The 27,953-nt window shown below is 38.0% G+C and overlaps 1 protein-coding gene across 1 annotated transcript in view; it reads right to left on the bottom strand.

The window, feature by feature from the left end:
* Positions 1-274: 274 nt before the first annotated feature.
* Positions 275-27,953, bottom strand: part of LOC140745286 (neural cell adhesion molecule 1) — a 222,165-nt gene continuing 194,486 nt past the window's right edge. Inside the window, exons 9-19 of the mRNA XM_073077053.1 lie at positions 26,278-26,408; positions 24,258-24,417; positions 22,935-23,096; positions 21,950-21,952; positions 16,774-16,908; positions 3,803-3,976; positions 3,098-3,247; positions 2,546-2,648; positions 1,842-1,981; positions 1,298-1,413; positions 275-564 (exon numbers count right to left, since the gene is read on the bottom strand). Coding sequence (XP_072933154.1) covers positions 550-564; positions 1,298-1,413; positions 1,842-1,981; positions 2,546-2,648; positions 3,098-3,247; positions 3,803-3,976; positions 16,774-16,908; positions 21,950-21,952; positions 22,935-23,096; positions 24,258-24,417; positions 26,278-26,408 — 1,289 coding nt within the window. The 3' untranslated portion in view covers positions 275-549. The remainder of the gene's footprint in view (positions 565-1,297; positions 1,414-1,841; positions 1,982-2,545; positions 2,649-3,097; positions 3,248-3,802; positions 3,977-16,773; positions 16,909-21,949; positions 21,953-22,934; positions 23,097-24,257; positions 24,418-26,277; positions 26,409-27,953) is intronic.

Below are 27,953 nucleotides of genomic sequence, written 5' to 3'. Positions count from 1 at the left end.
CATTATTTCCCTTCTTAAAATTTCAAGGGTTTAGATTTTTCTCTATCACGCCAGCTAAGTACAGATGATGATTTTACATAACTTTGAGTTTATTTTATAATTATATAACTTCATATTCCTATATAGGTTTCCTCGCGATATGCCCCTTTTCCATTTAACCGCGTGTTTCATTTAATTTTAAACGTATCTAACTTTGAAGAAGAGGCACGTAATTTAGATTTGAATCTTGGCCCTCCAAGGCATAAAGTTGTAATTCATACGACTAATACCTGTTTCTCTATAAATTTTAATATTGCCCGGCAATATTGAACAGTTTGGTGTTGTGATACCGCCTGTCGATAACTATCGGGCTATATTGCAGTCGTACTATACCAAAACGTTGCAACAAGTCACCGGCAATATTGCCGCATGCAATATCGTTGCAAGATTTCCACAAAATGCAATACTATAGCCCACTTAGAAGCCCTGTAAGTATCATTGGCAATCTTTGGAATTTACAATAGTCTATTAAAATTATATTTACACGACGTACTGTTCAACTTCCGTATGCTATCTTTGTGGCATCTGTGAACAAAAGAAAAATATTAGCACATTGAACATTCCAGTTTAGTCCCAGGTCTAAGAGGTAGTAATACTACCTCCAAAAATTTAAATGTCACCTCCAAAATTCTGAATGTCTGTGCGTGAGAAATTCATCTTATTATTATTTATTATTTGAAAACCATTATTGTCCCACTGTTGGACACAGGTTTCTTAGAAAATATTTAGTTCACACTGTTCAAGTATGGATTGACACTTAGACTTCAAATAATAATAATCACAAATTGAACAAATGTGTGTACATATAAACACAGTACAAAACTATCGTCGCATATCAATATCGTAGCGTATCAATGAGTGGTCATGTTTCATGCATATGTGTACAACTCTCATGACGGCTATTTCATCAATGGATCCATGTTACACACACACTTGCAGTGGCTATTCCTGTCATTCGTATTTCGTAACACATGAATTTAATTAACATTGATATTTGCGACATTATACTAAAGCCATTTCAATGTTCCTTTTTTATGACATTTTATAAAAAAACATGCATTTAACGTGATGGCAAATGGCAATTGCTGTTCATGCACATCCATAATCGAGTCCTACTTGAGGATCCCTGACACGCTCAGTATTAATAATCAATCTCTGTAATGTTTTGCATACCAAAGGGTGATCAGGATAATAAGTGCATCGTAGTACGGCGAATGGAAACAGAAAAAAATCATTAAAACAACGGATCGATTGTTACCATATCATCTTCAGGTGTTGGTGGGGTGTAGGGCGTCTTGGCCACGCTCGGCGCCTCCTTGATGGTGTAGCTCTTGTTGTCGCTGGACTCCAGCACCACTCGCGGTGGCTGGCTCTCTGCTAAACAATCACTTTGCTTTATATTTTAATACTAAATAGTTCGATTCCGGCGGCACCGCCGCCACGCCTATTCCTGCCTAATAATAGCAGTGTTAACCGCTGCTGTGTTCTGGTATGAAGATTGTGGTAAAGGAGAGATAATTTTCCGAGACATAGCTTAGTCTTCAGGGATAACGCACACAGGCCAACCTAAGATAGAAATCTAATTAATTATCTAGATTTGATTATAGATGCCCATGGGCGGCCGTAACATCATGCTCATGCTACTCCTATATTAAAAAAGAAAAAAAACACCAGAATATCACAGACTTAGGGTTCACGATGACGGAACCCTACTGCGAGATCGTCTGTTACTCCATTAAAAAAAACACTAGGGTTTAAAAAACTTAGAGTTCACAATGACCCTGAAGACTTCCAGAACTCACCAGCCTTAGGGTTCAGGATGTCAGGCTTCGTCTCCAGCTTGTCAGCAGCGGGATACGCGATGAGGTACCGTCGACCGTTCGCGTCGACTTGCACCACGCTCTGCGATGGACGCTTACTAGTGGTGGTAGCTTCGTTGCGCCTGCTGTAATGTAATCTATATATTATAAGACGGCAATGGGCAATATGTTAGATTGTTCCTGGTCTGGGCAAAATAAGAAAAGCAATATGTCACTTGCTTTTGTCAGTATGATTTTATGAAAATGTTAATGATCTATATGTGTACAGTATCCCTAAATTCACCGTTAAGAAGGCTTAGGGCAATATGTTAGTATATACCTGTTATGGGAACCTAAGAAAATTATGTCACTTTGTTTTGTCATTAAGAGTATTTATGAAAATATTAATGAATACAGTGTCTTTAAATTCAAAAATGTCAAGTAGACATGAGGCTACAACCTAAGTTGCACCCTATTATCCAGAATATAAGAAATAAATTATATCTCTTGGTTTTGTAATTATTTATGAAAATGATAAAAATCTGTAGATGTTTAAAAATATTCGTTAACATAATAATTACCTTTTGCCACTAATTTCTATTGATACTACTTATACACATATATGCTTTTCTTGAGCTTTATTAACTCTATATCTTTCTAAGCTTGATAGGACGGCAATATATTATAATGGTGGTAATAAGGCATACCTTCGTATAGCTATGGCAGCGATGGCGCCCCCGGCGGTGAGGAGCGCCGCCAACGCCGCCAGCGCCGCCGCGCCCGGAAACTTAGACGCTACTCGGGTTTCCTCTGGTTCAATAGAAAGTAGCTGAGTAGCTAATTACGGGAATAAGTCGTTTGGTGCGATGATATGGAAGTTTGGTGCTACGATCTTGTAGCTTAGGTGATGTTAAGTAGTATTCCATACAAAAGGATTTTATGTAGTTCTCACCAGCGACAAAGTGCAAATATTTCGCTTTAATTTACTTATTGATTATGATTACCTGTAGGGATTAAGTTGTTACGGGTCATGTAACTTTCTGCCTTACCATTTTTTAGAACAGAATACAGAGAAAACAGAAAAACAGCCTAATAAAAGCAATGATAATACTTTTGTTACTCGTATTAGGCAAAAATGGTGTGACGATGGTGCTTCCGGAGTAACTTGAATTTTTCAAAAAGGTTTTTTTTTAATTTTTTTTGCACATTGGTAGTAGACCAATTACACAAAAAACTCTTCTTATACAAAATAAACATACCAGTCTGCTTCGCCGCATCCTTGTACACCAGCTCCCTGAGCATCACAGGATCGGAGACACCCTTGCTGTTCCGTGCGCTGACCGCCAGGTTCTCCTCCTCCGACAGCATCTCCAATGCTGACCAGCTTATGTTCAACCAGACTACCATGTCTGGGGACAATGAGAAAATTTACACGAAGAACTTAAAGTCTGGAGTTCGAATCCCAGGTCAAAATTATCCCAGAACTAACTACAATTCGCATTTAGTTCTAATTATATATAAAAAAAAATTGCTTAACAGAAGGATAGAGGATTTGCTTAACATAAATATAGGTAAAATATATTTTACCTGAATTTCCAAAAATAATTTTTTACTAGGTATTTGTCAACATTATTAATAAAATTGTTATTTTTTTACACTCAAGACTTCTTTATTTAGGCTCACTCCACGTCCTCTAAGAACTTTTTAAGGCTTCTAAGGATCTCTAGCTTGTAGCGTTCCTATATAATTATTTTACTACACCGTTTTAAGCAAATGATAATTATTTTCTATAGACAATAATGTGGTAAATCAAAAGTATAATCTAAGATTAAGTCTGTCAGGAGCTTAGGACTCGAACCTTGGTCCCTACGATTGAGAGGTGAAGTTTCAGGTGAAATAAGGGTATCACTACTATATACCTATAATTAAGTTAATCTATATAAACCTCAATTTGCGTATCTTACCAAGCGGTCCAGCTGTGTTATTGACCAGGACCCTCCCGGTCTCCCCCAAGGCCTCCAACGTGAAGTGCTGGCTGAGGCCTCCGTCGTAACCAGCTATACACTTCACCGTGAGGAAGGCCTCCCCGTTCTTGAGCACTCTGTTGGCTGTGCAGTTCCGTGGTGGAGAAGGTCGAGCTGGTGAAGAAGATAAGTAATAAAAAAGTTGAACTTCTTCAAGTAAGATTCTTCAAGTAAGTTCTTCAGAAGATTTGATAGTAAAAGATGGACTTCTTTCGGGGCCTATTATGTAGACAAAAAAATCGATAAAAGAAGTTGTGCTTCTTAAGTATCGCACGATGTGGGTGATGAAGAAAACTGTTAAAAGAAGTTAAACTTCTTTATTGTCGTATGATGTGGCCAAAAAAGAAACTGATACGAGAAGTTTAACTTCTTCAGATCAGTAATAAGTCATTATGCTGCACTAAAAATATCATATATTTCGAAATTTTACTTCTAAACATCAGCAGTATTTATTTTATAAAATTATTCTACAAAAATATAAAGTTATCTATGTGTAAAAATTGTACCTTCAAATAATTTTCAGTTTGTATAAAATTGTTGTAAAAAAGGATATGATGGAATACAAGTACAGTACATTTATTTTATCGTGGAAAACAATGGAGTTGAGGACTTGTTCCGCCGATGAAGAGAAGCGAGAAGATAAGCTTAAAAATATTAACTGATAATGTTAGCACATGAAAAAAATATTTTGTATTGTATCACCCACAGCGGCAATACCATCGCTTCACTTATTTTTGTTTATTATAACCTATTTGGCTACAGCCCTTCGTAAATCCCACTCCTCCGTATATATCTCTTCCCAAAACTGAGTAAAGTTGACTGACTGAGTACAGTTTACTCTGTACGGCACGTACGCTGTGTGTCTTACGAAAAGCCTGGTTGTTAGCAATGGAACAAACCCATGAATAAATGAAAGTTGATTTATCAAACGTTGTCAGAAGCTTTCATAGATAAGTATAGATATCTCACCGCCTTGGAATTGAAGGAAGCCATTAAATGGCTTAAACGGCTGACAATTCTGACAGCTATTTAATGACTTTCATGGTGTAATTTACGCGGAACAATGCTTACATGCGCAGTTAACTTGTGCAGAAACACGAAATCGAAGAAATAGTGCGGAGAAATATCGTTTCATTCGTAAATGCTACATTTTATTATTTTTTTTCAAACACGAAAATAGATGACAGTGACAATTTCAATTGTCAAAACTGGTTACATTTTCTTGTTAGGAGTGAGTAAACTTTACTAATATATGGAAGGTTCAAATGAAGACGATCGATTAATTTCAATCGTCAATACTCGTCACTCGTCAATACTCATTGAAGCAGCGGTATGACTGGTCCTTTCAGCTGGCTACCCATCACAAAAGTGCACGACGCCGGTGAAGAAGCTTTCACTTCAAAAAAGCGATTATCGTTTATCTCTTTCCGCCTATCCAGTGCTCGTCGAACAGGTCATCGCGGTGATGGCACGGGACAATACATTTTATTTCACGCCGCCGAATCACAATATCATTTCGCGCCGGCGATTGTCAATTTTATTCGAAATGCGAAACACTCGGAACAGTTTTAAAACAGTCCGGTGACAATTGTGAAAAAATAAAAATAAGGGTGGATGTGCATGGGGCGACTTGCAACTGCGGTGTTTTCGGAAGTTCTCAGGACCTTCTAATAGTATAATGCGTTTGTAATAAAAGGCAAAAAATGAGTTAATTTTAAACACTTGAAAGTTTTTATCTGATGGCTTTGAAGCTGTCTTTAGATGATTTATGAAATCATCGTTCCTATTCCGTTCAAAAATAAATAAAAAATAAGAACGACTAGTGCATAAGTCATAGTATGTGATAACTGTGATATATTTATTCAGCTTTAAGCTCGTCATTTAACGAGCTCGTCTTTTAAATTTTATAGCTTTCAAAATGACTACGATATCATGAAGGTTTAACGTTTGGGTGATATTATTAACTATGGACCATATTATAAGCTTATTCATTTACTAGTTTGTTAAATATACGCAACATAACTATAATATTCCAATATTTAATCAATGTAAATAACATTTTATCGATTTAGAGGTGTAATCGCATAGTAGTAAAAAAATCGAAATTTAAATCGCAAGTTACCAAACCCCCTAAACGCTAGAACGCGTCACGTTTCCCCGCTCACGAAATTTGAAAAATGTACCCCCGAAAGTGTTGCACGTACCAAAATGTGTCAAATTAGTAACGCCCCGACAAGTTAGCATTTTTACTTTATTCACTTAAAAATACGGAATGTGTGTGCAATATATTTTGAAAATAGTCGTCAACGAATGGTAGAGTTCACACTTTGAGAACTTTGTTGCAAATTTTAAAAATATTCGAGAGAACGCCTGAGCGTTTAGTTTTCCTCGCATTTTTCTAAGAACCTTTTCAAAAGGTTAACTATTTCACAATTTCTAACATAAAAAACGTTAAAAAAGATATTTTCTACACTCAGAGTTCCACACTTAGATTCCCTGTGTCGTGGGTGATATACACATACAAAGTACAATACACAAACACCCAGACCCAGAAAAAAATCTAAATGCATCATTTAGAGTTTAGACGTCTGGCTGAGCGGGATTAGAACCTGAAACCCATAGCGTGTCAGATCGGTATGATGACCGCCTTACCACGCGAATTGTCAAACTAAAAAAAACAGAATGGTCATGTTCTAAAAACAAAACATATTATAGGAGAAGAGTCCTAAAAGTAAGTTAAAGATAGTAGAACCCTTTGAGGTGCGACTCCAACGGTAACAGGCCCACACCTTTTTTGCCTTATAACAGCAGTGTTAAGCGCTGCTGTGTTCTGGTTTGGGCGTGTTAAGGGAGACATACTTTTCGTAGGCGTTCCAGTTTAGTCCTCAGGGGTAGCGGCGCATTCGTGGCCGACCTAAGATATGAATCTAATCCTATCTGGAGTTGATTACAGTTTATGGGCGGCAGTAGCCACTTACCATCAGATGGACTGCATACTCGTCTGCTACTCCTATATATAAAAATAGAGTTTCGTAACATATAGCAGTAGAGTCGTAGAGTCTCGTAAAGTTAATCTAATGTATTCGTGCGTAACTGGAGGCTGCATTTCGTCAGCGCCGAGGCTCTATCTTGTTAGTTGTTCCAATATTGCCTCTATTGAACTTCGCCGGAATATTTCCAATTCCCCTATCTGTTACACATATTAAAATAGGATTTTCCTATTTTCCCTGTTTTTCCTATCCTATATATAAAACTAAGTAACAAGCATAAAACCTACTTGAATATGCTTGTATTGTCGTCGTCGTCTACACTACTATCCCACTGCTGGGTACAGTACCCTTACCATGAGTCAAAACATTCCACAATTTTACGTTACGTTTACTCAATCCATTATTGTGTTTCGTTTCCTTCAGTAGACTGAGTAAACGTAACAATAAGTAAGTGCTCAGGTCTTTTTGTCTGCCTCACATGCTCGCAAAGAAGAGAGACAAAACATAAAGCGCCATTTTGTCAATTTAGACATTTAATGTTACGTTACTACAATTCTGATACAATCCGCTAGGGGCGTTGATTGGAATTTGTAGGGGCAAATACGTAAACAAATACCAAAACAGTCATATTTGTAAAAACGTAAAAACTTATGGTAAGGGTACAGGTCATTAGACCATAATCCACCGCGCTGGCCAAGTGCGAATTGGTAGACTTATAGGTATAAATATAGGTTTCCTCACGATATTTTCCTTCATTGCTAAGGCAAGTAATAATCAATTTCTAATACGCACAGTCGTAACTTTGAAAAATCACCAATAGGATTATACTTTATTCCCCCGACTGAAAAGCCGAGTTTCCACCACTACAGTTTCATAGTCTATACCAATACATTTAGTCGTTATAAAAAAGAAAAAAATCAACCGCCACAGAATGAAATCCGAGTCTTCAAAGCATTTTAACAACCAACATGACTGGTGGAGATAGACTGAAAATGTCAATGTATATTCCATTCTCATTCTGTTGGAAATATCGAAAAAATATAACGAAAAATCCTCACCGAATAGCAAAGGCTGAATCGTCACAAAGCCACGGAGGTATATTAAAAAGCAAATGTCAGTTTGTCTGGCTGTCGACAGTAACGGATGATTGCTTATAGATTTCGCTACGGATTGAAATTTAGGATTTCGTTAGTAAAATATATTTAGGTACAGGATGTGATTCGAAATGTGTGTCGAATTTTTCATGTCTTCATTATGTGCGCAATGCGAAATTATGCGGATAAGTGGGTAATTTTTAATATAAATGATTGATTTTAATATGTTTACTATGTATAATTTATTGCTAGCAATGATCGTTTTTTTATTATTATATAGGAGTAGCAGACGAGCATGCAGTTCACCTGATGGTAAGTGGCTACTGCCGCCCATGGACATCTGTAATCAACCCCAGATAGGATTAGATATTCCTACCTGAGTTCGGCCACAGATGCGCCGCTACCCCTGAGGACTAAGCTGGGACGCCTCGGAAAAGCCTGTCTCCCTTACCACACCCTTCAAACCGGAACACAGCAGCGCCTAACACTGCTGTTATTAGGTAGAAATAGGTGTGGTGGTGGTGCCGCCGGAGTCGAACCACAAAGGGTTCTACCACCTTCAAGTCATTCTGAAGGTGGTAGAACTCTTTGTGTTTCGACCACGGAGGCATAATCGGAGGCCTAGTAACAGCAGTGATTAGCGCTGATGTGTTTCAGTTATAAGGGTGTGGTAAGGAAGATAGACTTATCTAGTGCGTTCCAGTTCAGTCCTCAGAGGTAGCAACACATCTGTGACCAACCTGAGTTCGAACCCTATTATAAAAAATGTATACGTATAAAATTATGTATTGTCAATTGTAATAATCCTATTAAGTAAATTTGATTTGCATATCAGCAAAACTCAAAAAGTAATTTAATGGGTTAACTAAAAATTGTATCATTATACTTTTAATCCCATTTCGCATTGCAAATAGAACGTACTTTCTCGGTGAATCTGTGATCTCTAATACTTTTATTTATTTCACCAAGCGTGGCCGGGGTTGGTAATAGATGAATGTGTGTAACATGTCAAAGTGTCGCAATAGTTGCAATGTGACCGAGCGTGAGCGTTGCAACTTTTCTCGTTATATGCGACTCCGCAACTTTGCTTTATCGACAAATGTACTTTTTCATTTCAATACTATGTAATATAAAATACTTAGGAGGTATTTCTGGACTTACATTGTTATTTTAGTAATGGGAGAGATAAAATTGGTGCAGATTAAACATGTTTTTCAGTAATTATTATAATTCTTACAAGTCGCTTAAATACCGTCAAAACTTTTGGCGACCATCTTTATTTTTAATATCTTATATTTAAAAATTTTAAACTTTTAATAATAATATAAATAAGTTTATTTAATGGATGAATGTGTGTAACATGTCGAATTGTCGTGAAATAGTTGCAATGTGACCGAGCGTGAGCGTTGCAACTTTTCTCGTTATACGCGACTTCGCAACTTTGCTTTATATCGACAAATTTTCATTTTATTTCCAATACTAAGGATAATTGTTCTTATTTTTGTTATTTTAGGACTAGTTTTGGCGATAAGTGGTGAATATTGATATTAAATGGTCACTAATTCTTATCAAAAATCGCATTTAAATACTATCAGAAATTTTGTCCAAAATGTTGTTGAGTGGTTTTAGTTAGAATTGATGAATAAGTAGTAAAATTTTTAATTAGATAGAATAACGTACTTATAATAATATAAATAAGCATACTAAATGGATGAATGTGTGTAACATGTCAAAGTGTCGCAATAGTTGCAATGTGACCGAGCGTGAGCTTTGCAACTTTTCTCGTTATACGCGACTCTGCAACTTTGCTTTATCGACAAATGTACTTCTTATTTTCAATACTAAGAAGTTAGGAGGTATTTTTGCACTTATATATTGTTATTTTAATGATGTTAGTGGTAAAAGCGGCATACATATTTATTGTAACGCGATGAACTATTATTTAAGTATCGTGGTAACATTCTTTTACTTCTGCCTAATAACAGCAGTGTTATGGGCTTCTATGTTCCGATTTGATGACTGTGGTAAGGGTTCAACATAGTGCTTAAGGGTAACAGTGTCTGAGGATCTGAGGTAGAACGCTAATTTGAACTAGCGTTGCAAATATCCATGGCACTTACCATCAGTGTATTGGTCGTATAAAAAATAATTTATTAGTGAAGCAAAATTTTACTGCCAAAGTTTTTGGACAAAAATATTTATTTTTTTAATGGTTTCGGCTATGCATTGAAAAATCAGCAAATATTTTCTTTAGTTACCTATCTATTAAGTATAAATATTTTTTTATCGATCTTCATAAGCATTTCCCTGTGGATTTAAATCCAGTTCAGTGGTTTAAAAACGTAAATTACCTTAGAAACTTTCATGCCCCATTTCACCCCCTTAGGGGTGGGTTTTGTATATATATCTATAAGGACAAATAAACAGATAGAAATAGGTGTGCGGTGATGTCTCCGGAGTCGAACCACAATGTCATGTTCAACAATAGGCCATAAAAGAAATATACCTAATATATTATCCAAAAATTAGACATAGAAACATGCAGTCCACTTGATGGTAAGTGGTTACTGCCGCCCATGGACATATGTAATCAAGTCCAAAGAAGATTCCTATTCCTATCTGAGGTCGACTAGAGATGCGCCGCTACCCCTGAAGACTAAGCTGGAACGCCTCGGAAATGTATGTCCCCCTTACCACGCTTCAAACCAGAACACAGCAGCGCTTTACACTACTGTTAATAGGCAGAAATAGGTGTGTCGGTGGTACCGCCGGAGGCGAACCACAAGGGGTTCTACCTCCTTCAGAAAAACTTTTTCTTAAAAATAAACATATTTTTGAATTTGGATTATTCCAAATTCCCATTAAACTACATAACTACATAACGATCTAACCACATCCATTCTACTTCTCGATAACCAGGATCAATATTCGGGAATGTGGAATGTTTTAATTAAATTGCTCAATTATATTAATTAGCATGATATCGATAGCGGTTATCTGCTGTCATATTTTTGATTTACTGTCCTTTAACTTGGGGGTGTTAAAACTTTTTTGATTAGGGAGGGAAAATCTTAGAAATATATTTTTTAAAATTAGCAACGAATTCTTTGGCGGCTGGCGTAGCGGTCGCTAGGACACCTGACTTGCTAGCGTTGTGGGTTCGATCTCCGACTAGACAGATATTTAAATGTTGAATTTAGATTTTTTCCTAGGCTCATTTCATCGAAATGTAAGAACTGCTGTACTCTAGAAATAAAAGTGTCGGTGGTATAACTTCTCCTTGAAATAGGTGTGCCAGTGTTATCTCCCCTCGTTAGTAAGTCTATCTGAAATATATGTCGACCGTTAATCAATCCGAGATAGTGTCAGTGTGAAGCTCGATGGAAGTTGCATGAAAATCTTGACAATGTCCGCTCTACACCCATAAATTTAATCTAATTGTCAGTGTCTCAGTAGTTGGGGGTATCAGTGATCAACCCCAGATAGGTTACTGCCTGAATCTGACCGTTATCTACCTGTCACAGATCATACACGTCATGTCTTGTCATTACAGTTCACACCACTCATCAAGTGAATTACACGCTTTCTTTACATTACAAAAAAAACAATTAACTTTATTCATACATTTTCGTTTAAAATTACCCATTTTATTTCCAATTTGCGGTGTCTTTACTTAACGAAACAATTAATTCATGATGACCCGTCGCCCGGCGTGAATCAACCGCAATGGGGGTCGGCTATCGAACCAACGTACAAATTAATTAATTGCTAACCTAACCAAAATTGTCTTGAACTATTATATTGCGTTGAACTATCAGTTTGGCAGCGATCTTCAAGCTAGGTTAGGTGCGGCCGTGCTCCGACAGTCTCGGTTCGGAACTTGATGTGAGTCTGAGATGTGCAGAAAACTTCGATAACGTGATTCAGTGTCCTACTAGTGCCATCTGCTGATGAGTTGCGGAAAGTCAGTATAATATGAACTTCGAGAGAATATGAGTGAGTCTCACTCAACTAACTGTCAGCTGTCACGGTCAGCAGCCTTGGAACATTTATGATGAATGGCATTTCAGGCTATAATCCACCGTGCTGGCCAAGTTCGAATTGGCAGGCTTCAGACGCCTTTGAGAACTTTTTTTGGACTCTCAGGAGTACAGGTGTCCTACACCGTTAAGCTTTATATTAAAAAAAAACTTTTGTCCAAGAACCGCGTTTTAATTTCAAAAACATATTTCTCAATATACGATTGTGACCAAAAGGCATTACTCTCCGCCTTTGTCGAACGTAATAAAATCGATCTACGACATTCCTTATTTTACGACGCTCACTGTGTACGCGCGGTAATAATGTGAAACATTTATAAAACTATTAATATTTTCTATCATGCTGGTTTATTTTAAGTTCTTAAATAAGGGTTAATAAGGGTTGTTTGTCAACTATCCCACTGCTGGACTCAGTCTCAGGGGCTTAGGCCACAGTTCATCGCGCTGGCCAATTACGAATTGGTAGACTTCAGACGCCTTTGAGACCTTTTATGGACTCTCTGGTGTACAGGTGTCCTTTACTGTGAAGCTTTATAGTTTAAAAAGCTTTGTTCCAGAAACCGCGATTTAATTACAAAAACAAATTTCTCAATATATGATTGTGGCCAAAAGGCATTACTCTCCGCCTTTGTTGAACGTAATAAAATCGATCTACGACATTCCTTATTTTATGACGCTCACTGTACGCGCGGTAATAATGTGAAACATTAATAAAACTATTAATATTTTAGTATCATGCTGGTTTCTTTTAAAGTAGTTAAGTTTAGGAATAATAAGGGTCGTCAAGCGTCCCACTGCTAGGAAAAGTACTCTCAGCGTAGGTTCAGGCTATAATCCACCGTGCTGGCCAAGTTCGAATTGGCAGGCTTCAGACGCCTTTGAGAACTTTTTTGGGCTCTCAGACGTACAGGTGTCCTTCATCTTTAAGCTTTATATTTTAAAAAGATTTTATCAGGAACCACTATTAATTTCAAAACATATTTCTCAATATACGATTGTGGCCAAAAGGCATTACTCTCCGCCTTTGTCGAACGTAATAAAATCGATCTACGACATTCCTTATTTTACGACGTTCACTATACGCGCGGTAATAATGTGAAACATTAATGAAACTATTAATATTTTACTATGATGCAGCTGGTTTCTTGTAAAGTATATAAATTTAGGGTTAATAAGGGTCGTCAAGCGTCCCATAGCTAGGCAAAGTTCTCTCAGCGTAGGTATAGACCATAGTCCACCGCGCTGGAAAAATAGGAGTTGGTAGACTTCACACGTCCTTGAGAACTTTTTTTGGACTCTCAGACGTACAGGTGTCCTTCATCTTTAAGCTTTATATTTTAAAAAGCTTTTTTCAGGAACCATTATTAATTTCAAAACATATTTCTTAATATACGATTTGTCTGGGTGTTAATCAATTTTTATTTGGGTGGAACTAATTTACTGTGTATCAGCATTGCAGAGTTTCAGTAAAATGTAGTTATAGTGGTTGGGTTGAAGAGACTAACATGATCTTGGTTGTGCAACTGTTGACTGGGGCTACGACAATGTCCTACAAAAATAGTCTTTTTTATAATATAGGAGTAGCAGACGAGTATACAGTCCACCTGATGGTAAGTGGCTACTGCCGCCCATGGACATCTGTAATGAACCCCAGATAGGATTAGATATTCCTACCTGAGGCCGGCCACATATGCGCCACCCTGAGGACTAAGCTGGAACGCCTCGGAAAAGTCTGTCTTCCTTACCACACCCTTCAAACCGAAACACAGCAGCGCCTAGCACTGCTGTTATTAGGTAGAAATAGGTGTGGCGGTGGTACCGCCGGAGTCGAACCACAAAGGGTTCTACCACCTTCAAAAGTCTTGTACCATTTAAAAGTTAACTATGTAAAAAAATGCACAAAAAATGTCACTTTAGTTTCACAACACGGTATTTTAATATTCCCAATGACACGAGAATATTACAAATATTAGTGAATATCACAGATATTATAATAATATAACGAAAAGACGCGCGAAAGCGAAAATATTTTTTAATCTGTAGCGGTTATTCAAACCCTCAAGCCGCGAAGCCAATAAATTTGCGAAGGTTATTTTATTACGTAATAACTCACAGATTATACAATAAATCCACAGATTATATTCGGGCCGATTTATAGTTTTTCGTTCAACGCCCAACGGCGGAATAAAAACTTTTTTACTTAAAACTTAACCGAGTTGAAATAGGTATTTGTTTCACTATTAGCGATATTATTCATTCACATTAAATGAATTAAAATAATGATTATATAATTTATACTTATATTTAGATTAGTAAATAAAATAGATATATTATAATCCGCTTTAATATGCATATTGCATATATCTAAAAATTCTAATGTATAAAAAAATATTCGACAAACTCTTAACAAAAATATTTCTTATAAGCGAAATAATATGTTTTGGACTATAACGTCAGTATTTTACGTATTATACTTTTGTCCACACGAACGAAGGTTCCTTCATACTATCCTCTTTACTTGGAACTTTTCAGATTCTCAAGGGATTGAATATTAGCGGGTATAGCTATTAATATTTTATATTTTACAGCAATTCATAATATCACTAATATGCTATTTACAACTAATTAACGTAATTCGCTTATCGCCACTCGCCGTCAATAGAACAAGTGCCTTAAGCCGAGTATTCCTCATTCTTATATTTTTTTCAATACTTCTTCAGGAGTTGTGCAAAGTTTATATTATTATCATCAAAGTGCAGTAATTGGAGTGCGAGTACTTTTGTAAGTAGTTTTTTACTAAAGAAGTTTAGTGACAAGATTTTATAACTTTACTTTGTAAGAAATAAGTAAATAACAGTGTTTATGAGGAACAAAGGGCGTTCTAAGTTAGTCAGGTAGAGTAGCAGATGCACTTTCTTTAAATTTCCAAGAAAGTTGGTGAAGATGTTTACGGTTCGGCGTTAGAAGTTACACTTCTTTATTTTTTGTTTCTAAAGAAGTGTAACTTCTATAAGTTAGTGATTACTTACTATCCTATGCTGGGCACTTATCCTATGCTGGGTAAACATGAATTATTTTCCCAAGGTACTTAGATTTACTACAATGAAATTTGGTGTGTAGCCCAAAATTATATACTAGCGTTGGTTATAAAGCTTAAAATAATAATATTCAACAAAATCTTGCAAATAAAAATGTGTGAGGAAACTTTAGTAATAGGCCGTACTTTACTATCAATATAGGCGAAATGTTATCTTTACACTTCATAGAAACCAAAAAGTTTTGATACACAGCTCAGTTATTAAGTAAACAGAGTGGTTACACCAAATTCTTTTTCACACGTACCTTTGTAATGAAACAATATACAAAGTTGCGATATTTACCCGAGATATTAAAATCAAAATAGATTCTTTACAGAATTTAGAAAACCACACTTATTTCTGCCTAATAACAGTGTTACGCGTTGCTCTATTTTGGTTTGAACGGTGTGGTAAGGGATACATACTTTTCCCAGACAGTACAGCGTAGTCCTTAGGATTAGCGGCGCTGTGGCTGACCTCAGGTCGGAATCTAATATTATCTGGGGTTGGTCACAGATGTCCATATGCGGCAGTAGCCTTACCTTCAGGTGGACCGCCCACTCATTTGCTACTTCTATATATAAAACATCATACCAGCAGGCACTTTCTGAGAGCACGGCTTCTTCTGTCGCAACCACCTCTTCAGAAGTTTCGTTATTGAGAAGAGGAGCGTTCACCGCTAAAAAAACCCCATTCGTCATAGCGCCACGGTTCCAGGGAATTCCACTCACCATTGATAAAAGTATAGGGATCCTAGGAGTTGACATATCGTGTGATGTGCAATACCGGGGTCATTTGGACGTTAAGGCGAAGTTGGCATCAAGGAAGCTGGGCGTTCTGAACAGAGCGAAGCGGTACTTCACTGCGGGGCAACTCCTTCTGCTTTATAAGGCGCAAGTGAGACCCCACATGGAGTACTGCTCGCATCTCTGGGCAGGAGCACCCCAATACCAACTTAACCCACTTGACTCCGTACAGAAACGCGCAGTACGAATCGTCAACGATCCGAGGATTTCCGATCGGCTAGAACCTTTAAGTTTACGGAGGGACATAGGTTCCCTCTGCGTGTTCTACCGGCTTTACAATGGTGAGTGTTCCCAGGAACTATTTGACCTGGTGCCTACATCACCGTTCCTCCATCGCACCACTCGCCGAAGGATGAAGTTCCATCCACACCAACTGGACTCGTGGCGGTCCTCCACGGTTCGATTTGCGCGGACGTTCTTGCCACGGACGTGCAAAATGTGGAATGAACTTCCTTCTGAGGTATTCCCGGAGCGCTATGACATGGGGCTCTTCAAAAAAGGTGCAAAAAGAGCTCTCCTTCAAAGCCGGCGATGCATTGGCGACTCCTCTGGTGTTGCAAATGTCCATAGGCGACGTTGACTACTTTCCATCAGGTAGCACGTCTGCTTTATCGTCAGGTTCAAATATATAAAAAAAAAAAAAAAAAAAAAAAAAAAAAAGAGGCGGTGAAAAAAACTCCATGTTTCATATCTTTTAATGGTGGTAGAACTCTGTGATTCGACTTCGGCGGCACCACCCATATACCATTTTCGTTTTAATAACAGCAGTGTTAAGACCTGCTGTGTTCTGGTGAAGGGTCTGGTAAGGGAGACATACTTTTTCGAGGCATTCGCTGCTTATCATCAGGTGGACTGCGTGCTCGTCTGCTACTCTTACAATATAAAAAAATAGGAAGAAACATACCAGCAGGTACTATTTGGAAGACGCACGGCTTCTTCTGCCGTCCGACTGCGTTTGTCGCACGACACAACAACGCGCCATAGTCCCGTTCGCTCGCCGCGCGGTATCGTAGCTCGCTCGCCGTGCCGCCAGTCGACACTGTACAAAAAATTATTATACATAGTTTAAAAACTAAACACCACGCTAAAATCGCACAAGAAAAATCGTTAATCCTGATTCCTGATGATCCTGATGAGGAGAAAGGGATAAATTAAAATCGTGTATTGTCATCGGTTCTTGATAATTGTTCAAAATTTTAAATTAATCGGACTGTTCAAAGATTCCGTTACATAGATACATACATACATACAACCCAAGCTAATAAAAGCGTGGTAAAAATACAATGCAATACACTACAATACAATACAAAACTCTTAAAGGCACGGCCAAACAGGTGACATGATTTTCTTCTAGCACTGACTGACTCTGTGTGGCCAGGCCTTTATTGTACACCAAATTAAAAGTAACAATTACAAAATTTTAAAATAATCTAAGGTACAATTGGCGGCCTTATCACTAAATAGCGATGCAACCAGGCAACCGTTTACTTGTTGCAAGAAAGAATTATTATTTATAAGAGATCCAAGGTAAGGGTGTTCAAAAGTATGAAATACAATTGTACCGAAAAAAGAATAATTTTAATTCCTAAATAATTGGCTGAATACGAGTCGAACTCGAACACGGAAGGTGTATGCCACCAAATTGTATTTCTTTTAATTTAATATTTTTTTAATTAATAGTTCTGTGGGTACGGCCTAGATAAAAATAAAATACTCCGAGCAAAGTGTTTTGTAATTAAAAAATAATTTAAATATATTGCATTCATTATTCAATTGTACATTCATTAAATTTTATTTCAAAATTATTATAAGCTCAACTGAACTTTAAACGAAGAATTTAAATTATATGTTATATATGTCAGATCGCCGAGCCTCGCGTCTGACCGATATAGAAATGCCAGATGGCGTTCCTTCATAGTGCACCAACTGCTTTCGGTTCCAACAAAGAAGCACACAAGAAAATAATAATAAATTCGGAGCCGATGGATTTACAAGTCCACACGCCATCAACGTCAATTGTCAACTCACTCTCAAAAACGAAACAATAATCATAGTTCTTATAACAAATAGGCGACACTTGCAACCCCATCCGGAGTTACCCGCTCCAAAAATATAGTCTACTAAAATAATTGTTAATGAAGTAATTTGAATGGAAATCATAAAATAAGATTAAATAGCTTCAACTCCAAATTAACTAAAACTAATTGAAAATAATAGCCCGCGCCGTTACGGCCGTCCTGCATCATCACACGTCCTCGTGTGTGCTTCTTCGATGCCTTTTGAAAACAAACAATACCACACTGCGTACCTCGATACACTCGGCCATACTGACCCTTTACTAAATTAACGCAGAGAGCAAATTATAAACAAAGTACATACTGGGTATTAATCTCGTATAAACTTACGTGACAAGAGTCTTACCCCTTACTATGAACTGTACAAATTCACGAAACACTAAGTTGTTACGATTACAACTCATACTCACCCGATATATATTCAGAACCACTGTGTCATACATACTCCTTTGCCACAAGGCTACTATGACACACAGGCTACTGTGCCACACAGGCTACTGTGCCACACAAGCTACTATACCACACAGGCCACTATACCAAACAGGTCACTATACCACTCATTCTACTTTGCCACATAGACTACTATGCCACACAGGCTACTACGCTACACAAGCTGCTATGCCACACAGGCTACTCTGCCACACAGGCTATTATGCCACACAGGCTACTACGCTACACAAGCTGCTATGCCACACAGGCTACTCTGCCACAAAGGCTACTATGCCACACAGGCTACTATGCCACACAGGCTACTATGCCACACAGGCTTCTACGCCACACAGGCATCTAAGCCACACAGGCTTTTATGCCACACAGGCTTCTACGCCACACAGGCTTCCCGCACCACCCCACTTAAGTTACACTTCTCATTAAAGTTTCGTTCGCTATAAATACCACACAGCAAGAATATTTACATCATACGATTAATTCAGATACAGGTCTTGCCTAAATAGGAGGCAATATTCTATAACATACCATCGCCGTTATCGGTGCATCCTGATTCTCTGTCAGTAGATAATTCCAGGCCAATATCTAATTCTGTTGGAACATGAAAATCTGGCATTTACTTCTAACTTGATTATTATTGATTTTATTTTAAGAATCTTGTTCTGTTTTGCTTGTAACCAATTGCTAGATTGTTGTTTTGTCTGGTGACTGAGAACAACGGCATCGTACCCATCGGCACTCACATCTGTGTGCAGTTCGATTGATTTATCGACATCAAAAAAATAAAATCGATACGACCGGTTTGTCTGTTAATATTTTAATTTTTTTTTCACCATCATCTTCATTAACCCATCACTGTCCCACTGCACGAGTCTCCTCTCAGAACGAGAAGGACCAGGCCACAATGCACCGCGCTTATCAAGTTTACACTTGGAAAGATTTCTCAGGTATGCAGGTTTCCTCACAATATTTCCCATCGCTTAAGCAAGTGATAATCAACTTCCAATACGCACATAACTTCGAAAAATCAGAGGTGCGTGCCCGGGATTCAAACCTCGGACCTCTCGATCAAGAGGCCGAGTTTATCAACCACTAGGCTATCACTGCTATTTCTTTCCTATTGTTTTCAACGTTGGGTGTCCAATTACATTTGCCTTTTCCTGTTCACCTATATAAAGGGCCTGTCTTTTGAAAGAAACTGGGTACAATCTCAAATATGAAGCGTATCCTAAAAATTCAACCCTAGATTCATAAACCAGCATTTTTTTTTAAATTCAATGATAAACTATTTTCTGTTAGAGCTTTTAAAACTTACTGAAGCCTGTCAGAAGCTTCTTCTACAGTACAAGCCGGGACAATAACACAATCAATGTAAATTACAGCGAATGGCTCTATTAAGGAGCCTCACGTAAACCAGAAGGCATGGAGAGATATTCGAACTATCCATCAGGTATAACGAAAGCAGTACGCTCAATAGAGTCTTTATGAACGAGAATCTGGTGGTACTCGCTCGCCATATTCAGGGACATGAAATAATGAATACTCACCCTTTTTACTACGCTTTTATCAGCTTTACCTGCATGTATCTAGGTATGAATGTATGTAACGGAATCTCAGAACCCGATACCCACCCATTTCTAACGGTAAGTTCAATTCAAAATTTTGAACAACCATCAAGGTCCTATGATAATACATTATTTTCGTAGCAGTGTTCGAGGTAAGTGGCGCCGCAGCAACGCGGTGCGGACTAAATCACAACTAATTAACAAAGTGATGCTGTTATCGATCCACAAAGTTCACCACCGAATCGCTAGATGGCGTTAATTATTATTGAGATAAAAGTTCGTAACTAGATTGCAAAAATCATTACCTGTTAGTTTAACTATAAGTGTATTTTTTTAGTTTTATTTTTAAATTATAAGTTATTCCTAACTAATAGAATAGGACTCGAGAACCATTCTTCAGCTTTCTCGTAAAATACCGGAGTCCAATAGTTCGTTAATTTTATTTAGGGCCATTTGCCGCTCTTCAGGGCTAAGTCGGTATGGTCGTCGTATCTTCAGAATAAGTTGACATACTTCAAAGGAAAACCCGAATGAGAGTAAATCTCTACCTATCATAATATCATGTGAAATACATAGGTTAGGTACAACGTGAAACAACTAGATAAACGCAATGCCCTGTAACACTACTGTCGTTAATAATTGCAAGTTACAGTTAACATTTGAATAAATAAATGAAAAAAATAAACGCCTTCTACACTCACAACCCCACATCAGCTTACTACCTGTTTCGCGGGTGCCATGGACACACACAGTGACAAACATACATTCACCCAGATCAGAAATCTAAATTTATCACTTAGACATCCGTCTGGCCGGGGATCGAACCCGGGGCCCTCCGCGCCTCAGACCAGTATGGTGACCGCCCCGCCACGCCGGTCCTTAAATACCACTCAGAATAACTCTAGTATTTTGTCGTTTACCTGAGAATATGTTAGCTACACTTTCTTTAAGTAAGGATCATTCAGCACCGGAATCGACCTTCCTCGGGCAGTGTGTCACCATGTGACCCTTTTCACCGCAGGAATAGCAGATAAGGGGTCTCTTAGTTGCTACTGCTTCCATAGTTTGTTGTGGCGTACGATTACCTAAAAACTCAGAACGGGGATTAGTTATTATATCTCTTTTGCTTTTATTAAAAACGCAGAAATTTCAGCAGAAACGTGGCGGCCCATCTTGCCACAAGTATATCATCTTCTATCGTGATACATTCGTGGATTCTTCGCATCACTAGGCAAGTTAGTTGTGTCAATTTGGAAGCATGTGCTATAGTAACAGCAATGGCAATTTGTTCCACCGCTAAAGATCGCCACTGACTCATTAGTGTACTAAGAAAACGAGTGGCATACGAGGACATGCATTCTCCTTCCGTAGGGGTCTCAATACACAATCTACACAAAGGCTGCCGGAGTTTTAACAAAACCTGCCAAAAATAGGTCTCCCAACTGAGACCAAGTTATTTCAGTAAAGCTATTTTGTGCTAACCATGAGGTCGTAGATCCTTTGAGGGCTTTACTCATTGTAATAATAACATGAATACCCGATAATGGCTTCTCTTGCAAAGATTAAATCCACTATATTACACCAGACGCGTGCGTCGCTTCCGTGCACCAAATGTGACCTTAGAATTATAAGAGCTTGGTTCTCTAATTACACGAACGAATTCCTTCATTTGCTTTTTCTGCATTTCAAATAAAATTTTCCAACTGTCACTCTCACTACGCTGTGGAGCTCCTGGGCGTCCCGCTTCTGATGTCAGATCGCCGAGCCTCGCGTCTGACCGATATAGAAATGCCAGATGGCGTTCCTTCATAGTGCACCAACTGCTTTCGGTTCCAACAAAGAAGCACACAAGAAAATAATAATAAATTCGGAGCCGATGGATTTACAAGTCCACACGCCATCAACGTCAATTGTCAACTCACTCTCAAAAACGAAACAATAATCATAGTTCTTATAACAAATAGGCGACACTTGCAACCCCATCCGGAGTTACCCGCTCCAAAAATATAGTCTACTAAAATAATTGTTAATGAAGTAATTTGAATGGAAATCATAAAATAAGATTAAATAGCTTCAACTCCAAATTAACTAAAACTAATTGAAAATAATAGCCCGCGCCGTTATATATTTTTTTTTAATTGTGTAGTTTATTTTTGAATATATTTAAAATAGACAAGGTTTAGTAAGGCTGCCGCAACACCTCACAGCACGTCGGTGACGTGAACCTATAACTTTTCCCATATTGAAAATGGCTTCCGCATTAAAAACTTTAGAGACTCTCTCTACGTTCACAATTCCACACTAGGTTCCATGTGTCATGGTTGCCACGGAGACACACAGACAAATACACAAACATCCAGACGTATAACTGATTTACACATCTAGTATCTATCTGGCCGGGGATCGAACCCGGATCTAACGCGCAAAGGGTTTCGGATTCGATTCCCGGCCAGGCAGATATCTGAATGATGAATTTTTAGATATCTATTCCTGGTCTGGGTTTAATATTCGTCTTTGTGTGTCCATGGTACCCACGACACAGTAAATTCTAGTGTGGGGCTGTGAGTGCAGAAAGCGTAGAGCGTAACCTTTTGCACTTTAGACCGGTATGTAGACCGCTCCGCCATGCGGGTCAAACGCTTTCTCTTCAATTTATCAGATTACAAAGTTCCATACTGTTGGCGTGAGAAGACTTATTTCTAGTGTAGTAGGAATAATTACATATAGGAAGAATTACATAAATTATAACAAATTCTTATTATTCATTTAATTACATGTAATGTAATTAATTGACTTTCACAAAGTGGTTTATGTGGCCCTACTTTGAAACAAACAGTTTGACTTTGACATCAAAATATCCTTACCATATCTAGCAGGTGAGGACACGTCGGCGGGGTCAGCGCTGACAGTGCAGCGCACTCGCAGGGGTTCGTCCAGCCGCGCGCCGATCACCAGGGGTGTCACTTCAATGTTCTTACCATATCGTGCAGGTGACACCTGGAAGCTCTCGCCGCTGTTGTTGAACTGCCAGTAGAAGGACACGTCGGCGGGGTCAGCGCTGACAGTGCAGCGCACGCGCAGGGGTTCGTCCAGCCGCGCGCCGATGAGCAGGGGGGTCGGTTGTGCGCACGTGGGGGCATCTAGTGGGAACAATATTTATGAAATATGCATTTTTATTAAAAAGTATGAGTAGGACACACACACAGGTGGTTTTAACGTGCCAGAAAGATATATAGTATGCTATTTAAAGGATGCCGCAGAAATGTTAAACATTTTAGGCACCCATTTCACGTTTCCATGCAACTGATTAAAATATACTTAAATGTTATATTTTTTTAAATGATCGCCCAGGTGATCAATGTGTGGTTGACGACTCCCGTGGCGGAGCGACCACCATACTGGTCTGACGCGCAAAGGGTCCCGGGTTCGATCCCCGGCCCGACAGATATCTAAATGTTGAATTTAGATTTCTGTTTTTTGTCCCTGTAGTTCCGGGACTAGAATAGGGCTACGGTATCCCCTGCCTGTCGTAGGAGGCGACTAAAAGGGGGCTTCCGGGGTTGCGGGCGGCAAGAGTGGGAGCTTGAACCGTCCAGCTAGCGACCCCGGGAAGGACGGCGGTATGTGTGGTCGCATACCGTCGTAAACACTACATGGTGTGGGAGGAGCGAAAACTGCTCCTCCAGGGTAGAGCCCGATCGGGGCATCGCGCTTGGAGGGCTCCGGTTGTGTTCCGTCGGAGATCCCGGAGTTCTCCAACAAGCGTTGAGGACGGCCACCGGGGGGGTTTTAGTGCGGTAAAAATCCCACATAACCCGGCGTCGCTCCCACGTCGTCGGGTACCTTTTGAAGGTTTCCCCCTCGAGAAAAAAAAAAAAAAAAAAAAAGGTGATCAATGTGGAATAGACCGTTATATCGCATGTATGTAAGTCACAAATCTTTCACACTGATTTTAAAACCAGCTAACCATAACCGGTTGAGCCTCTGAATTTTAAATCCAATGTACCAAATATGTTTATGATAAAATCAAATAAGGTTTAGGTGTCGTTATGCAAGAATGCAGTAGGATGGGCACGAACAGGATGAACTGGCGAGATGTTTGATGGTGAGTATATCAGCCCCATCAGACATAATGATTACCAGACAGTATGTCGTATTGAATGATCACCAATATGATGAACTTCAGGACACATATCCCTCTTCGTTGACTATTTCATCGCTTACCATCGGGTAAGCATACTCGATATTTCATATAAAACTCTAATAAGACATCTAGACCGCTCTAGTCCCTGAAGACTTACACTGCACTCTCAAGAACACAGCCTGACTGCTGGACTCGCCCATCTGGTTAGCGGCTCTGCAGGTGTACAACCCTCCATCCCGCTTGGTGACTCGCTGCAGCACCAACGACTTGGTACTGATGAAGACCCCTGATGATATGTTTTGGGTGACTTGTTGGTCCTAGAACAAATGTAACTGTGAAATTTTCATGCCTAATTTCAGTGTCATCTACTCTAAAATATCCATGTCACCATTCAACATCAAAAGTTGCAAGAAAGTCACTAAAAGACATTTTACCACAAATACGGTTGCTGACTACGGAATTTAAAAAGTCGCGCAGAATAAAAATGTTACTATTGGCAATTTGACGCCGAAAAAAATACCAAAATGTTGTCGAAATCCGCTAAGTATGAATTCAATTTATTATTATTAATTGGTCAAACATGGGTCCATTTTTGTACTTCAAAGTCGCAAAATTTTTTTAGCGCGTTTTGTCGCTAAGACCATATTAAAGTCGTCATTTCTAGAGTCGTCATTTCTAAATTGGAAAGACTGCGTCATTTTAACAGAATTGGTGCCTAAAATCTTGTTACTGTTATGTACTGTAGCTAGATTTTAAATTATTTCTGGTGGTAGTTTATGTTACTACATTTCTATGTTATATAAATACTGAAGAACGCTTAATGAATAATATGCAAATTAACTTGTGTTATAAGTACAAAGAAAGGAATTATTTTGCTTATAAGATGTAGATATTATAAATGTATTTTTACTCATATTCTATATTATTTATTTTGGGTTTAGATAGTTAGTTTTTGATGAACTTATTTAAGATAATATCAAAAATATATGGCTTTCAAAATATAAATACATAGTACTATAATGTACTTTTCTACACTTTCATGTCTTAACTACTGATTGTCATGAAATTTTATGCACACGTTTTCAGGGTTTCAGAAAATAATATAGAGTATCATTTCTTCCCAAAAAAGTTTCATTCCTGAGCGAAGCCGCAGGTAAAAGCTACTATAAAAATTAATATATACAGGCACATCTTGGCTTTATTTTTACAGAGTTTAGCTTTAGTTTTAACTAATTTTGGAAACATAAAAAACAATATTATGAATTATTTTAAACTAAGTTGTTGATTAGCATTGTGTGCTTTTTTCACTTAAATATCAACACAACACGGCTTATACTTTTAACCATTTAACAACCAACGTATCCAAAATCCAAAACGAAAAACAAACAAAAAACACGGTTTTTTAAACGAAAACTATCCGAATCTATTAGCCGCGCAAATATATTAACACTTTTCCGGCATACACAGGTCCGTGTCGGCACAAATTGGTCCTCAATGCCTTTTAATTTAATTTTACACAGAAAAGCACGGTCCAATTGAATAAAACTGAGTGCCTGAAAAATTTGCATGCATTTGCTAACTTGTACGTTCATTGCTGGGCGCGAGCCAATGTTTTATAAAATATAAACGGATTTCGGATAACTTGTTTACATACGGATTGTTGTACGGAATAGTTGCATTTTCATTTGCGTGTTCTGTATGTACTATATAGTAAATATATAGAAATGGGGTTTACATTAAGTTAATATGGAAACTATTTATGCACCGGAACACAATTATTATATTTATAATTTAATTACAAAAAAATAAGATAATCTATTGAATTGAACGAAAGAGTATGTTTGAATCGAAAAACTATACAATACATGGTAAAACTTTTTTATATTAATCGAAATTGATACATATTTTTTTAATGAACAGGAAGGCATGAAGCAATTGATTTTTTAAAAGTAAATCCAGCTATTTCTTAATTTATTTTTTAAAGAGAAGTACAAGTTAATTGAATAAACTAAACATCAGAAAAGTCGGGGCATGCCACAGTATGCCGATAATATATAAAATAAAAGATAATTTGTCAATCGCTCATTCTAATAAGTAAAAGATAACGAAGACAAGACAAGAGATAAAAATAAAAAAGATAAAGATAAAGCAAAAAGAGAAAAGCCAAACTCACTCACGTTATGGAACCAGCTGATCCTATGTTCCTTGGGGTTGGCGCGGATGTTGCATTCGAAGTACACGTCATCCCCTTCTTTGATGTCGTTGGGGTTGAGGGTGCTGCCCAGAGACATCGTTAGCACTGGTCTGTCTGTGGGAAAAGAATTTAATGAAATACATATGTTACAGTCAAAGTGATCAAATAGCTATTATAAATAATGAATGGTTCATCATCATCAACCCATTACTGTCCCACTGCTGGGCACGGGTCTCCCCTCAGAATGAGAAGGATTAGGCCATAGTCTACCGCGCTGGCCAAGTGCGTCTTGGTAGACTTCACATACCTTTGAGATTGATTTTTTTATAAATCTCTCAGGTATGCAGGTTTCCTCACGATGTTTTCCTTCACCGTTTAAGCAAGTGATAATTAATTTCTAATACGCACATAAATTTGAAAATCAGAGGTGCGTGCCTGGGATTTGAACCTTGGACCCCTCGATCGGGAGGCCGCGTTTCTTAACCACTAGGCTATCACTGCTATGAATGAATGGTTATTATGTATAATAACTAATTTGTCCAGACAATGTAATAATTTAAACACTTTATCCGGATGTTAGATATATAAAAGCATGTTAAAGTTAGTCAATAATCGATATGTTATTGTAAAAGTCCGAAGTACTGTAAATCTTAAGATTTACTGAAATTATTAATGATGAATTATCTTGTACGTCATCTTCGTTGTTGTATTACAGCTACGATCATGCAGTTTAGGTCCGAATTATCGCGAATCGGACTTACTCACTCGCAGGGCGCAAGTCATGTAAAGTCAGTATGTACTTAAAATATAAATAAGCGATCAGAGATCAAAGGAATCGAGCGAAGGAAAACATCGTGAAGAAACCGGAGAAATTTTACAAAAAAAAAATCCAAAGTATGTGAAGTATACTAATACGCACTTCGCCAGCGCGATAGAATGTGGACTAATCCTTCTCATTCTGAGCGGAGATCCAGTAATGCAGTGATGAGTTGATGATGATGATACACAGATAAATCAGTGATAGACTAGCGATTGAAACTCAGCCCCTTAATTCAGACATCCGGCGCGCACACTGATTTTTCAATGTTATGCGTATATTAGAAAATATCATTTCCTACAAAATATTGCAATCTGCACGCTTGGAACATCTTTAAAAAACATCTCTAGGGTGAGTAAAGTCTATCTAAGTATGTGGAGTTGGTTACAGATGTACTTCAGTTCAACTGCACATTCATTTGCTACTATCATTAAAAATATAATAATAATAATAATCAGATAAAATCTATACAAGAATATGTTGTTCATTTGTCATGGTAAGATCACGTGACATTACGTCAGCACTAAGTTTTATTATGGTTGCAACAATGAAATTGAAAGCTTAGCAGTTAATTAGCAGGAAATTCCAAACATTGCGTAGTTTCCTTTGTTTCTACTAACTTTTCGATACTTGAACGATAGAGATTCTTTGTGAGAGGGGACTTAAGTTTCAATACCACGTTATTGATATACTTATCAGGTACATACTTATAGTACGCAGCATAAGCAGTGATAGCCTAGTGGTTAAGAAACTCGGCGTCTCGATCGAGGGGTCCGAGGTTGAAATCCCAGGCACGCACCTCTGATTTTTCAAAGTTATGTGCGTATTAGAAATTAATTATC

Source organism: Epargyreus clarus, unplaced genomic scaffold (assembly GCF_041222505.1).
Source record: "Epargyreus clarus isolate Ecla_fem2 unplaced genomic scaffold, WU_Ecla_fem_2.2 ptg000010l, whole genome shotgun sequence".
Lineage (NCBI taxonomy): Eukaryota > Metazoa > Arthropoda > Insecta > Lepidoptera > Hesperiidae > Epargyreus > Epargyreus clarus.
Note: the sequence above shows the minus strand (reverse complement) of the source record. Positions and strands in the feature narration are given on the sequence as shown.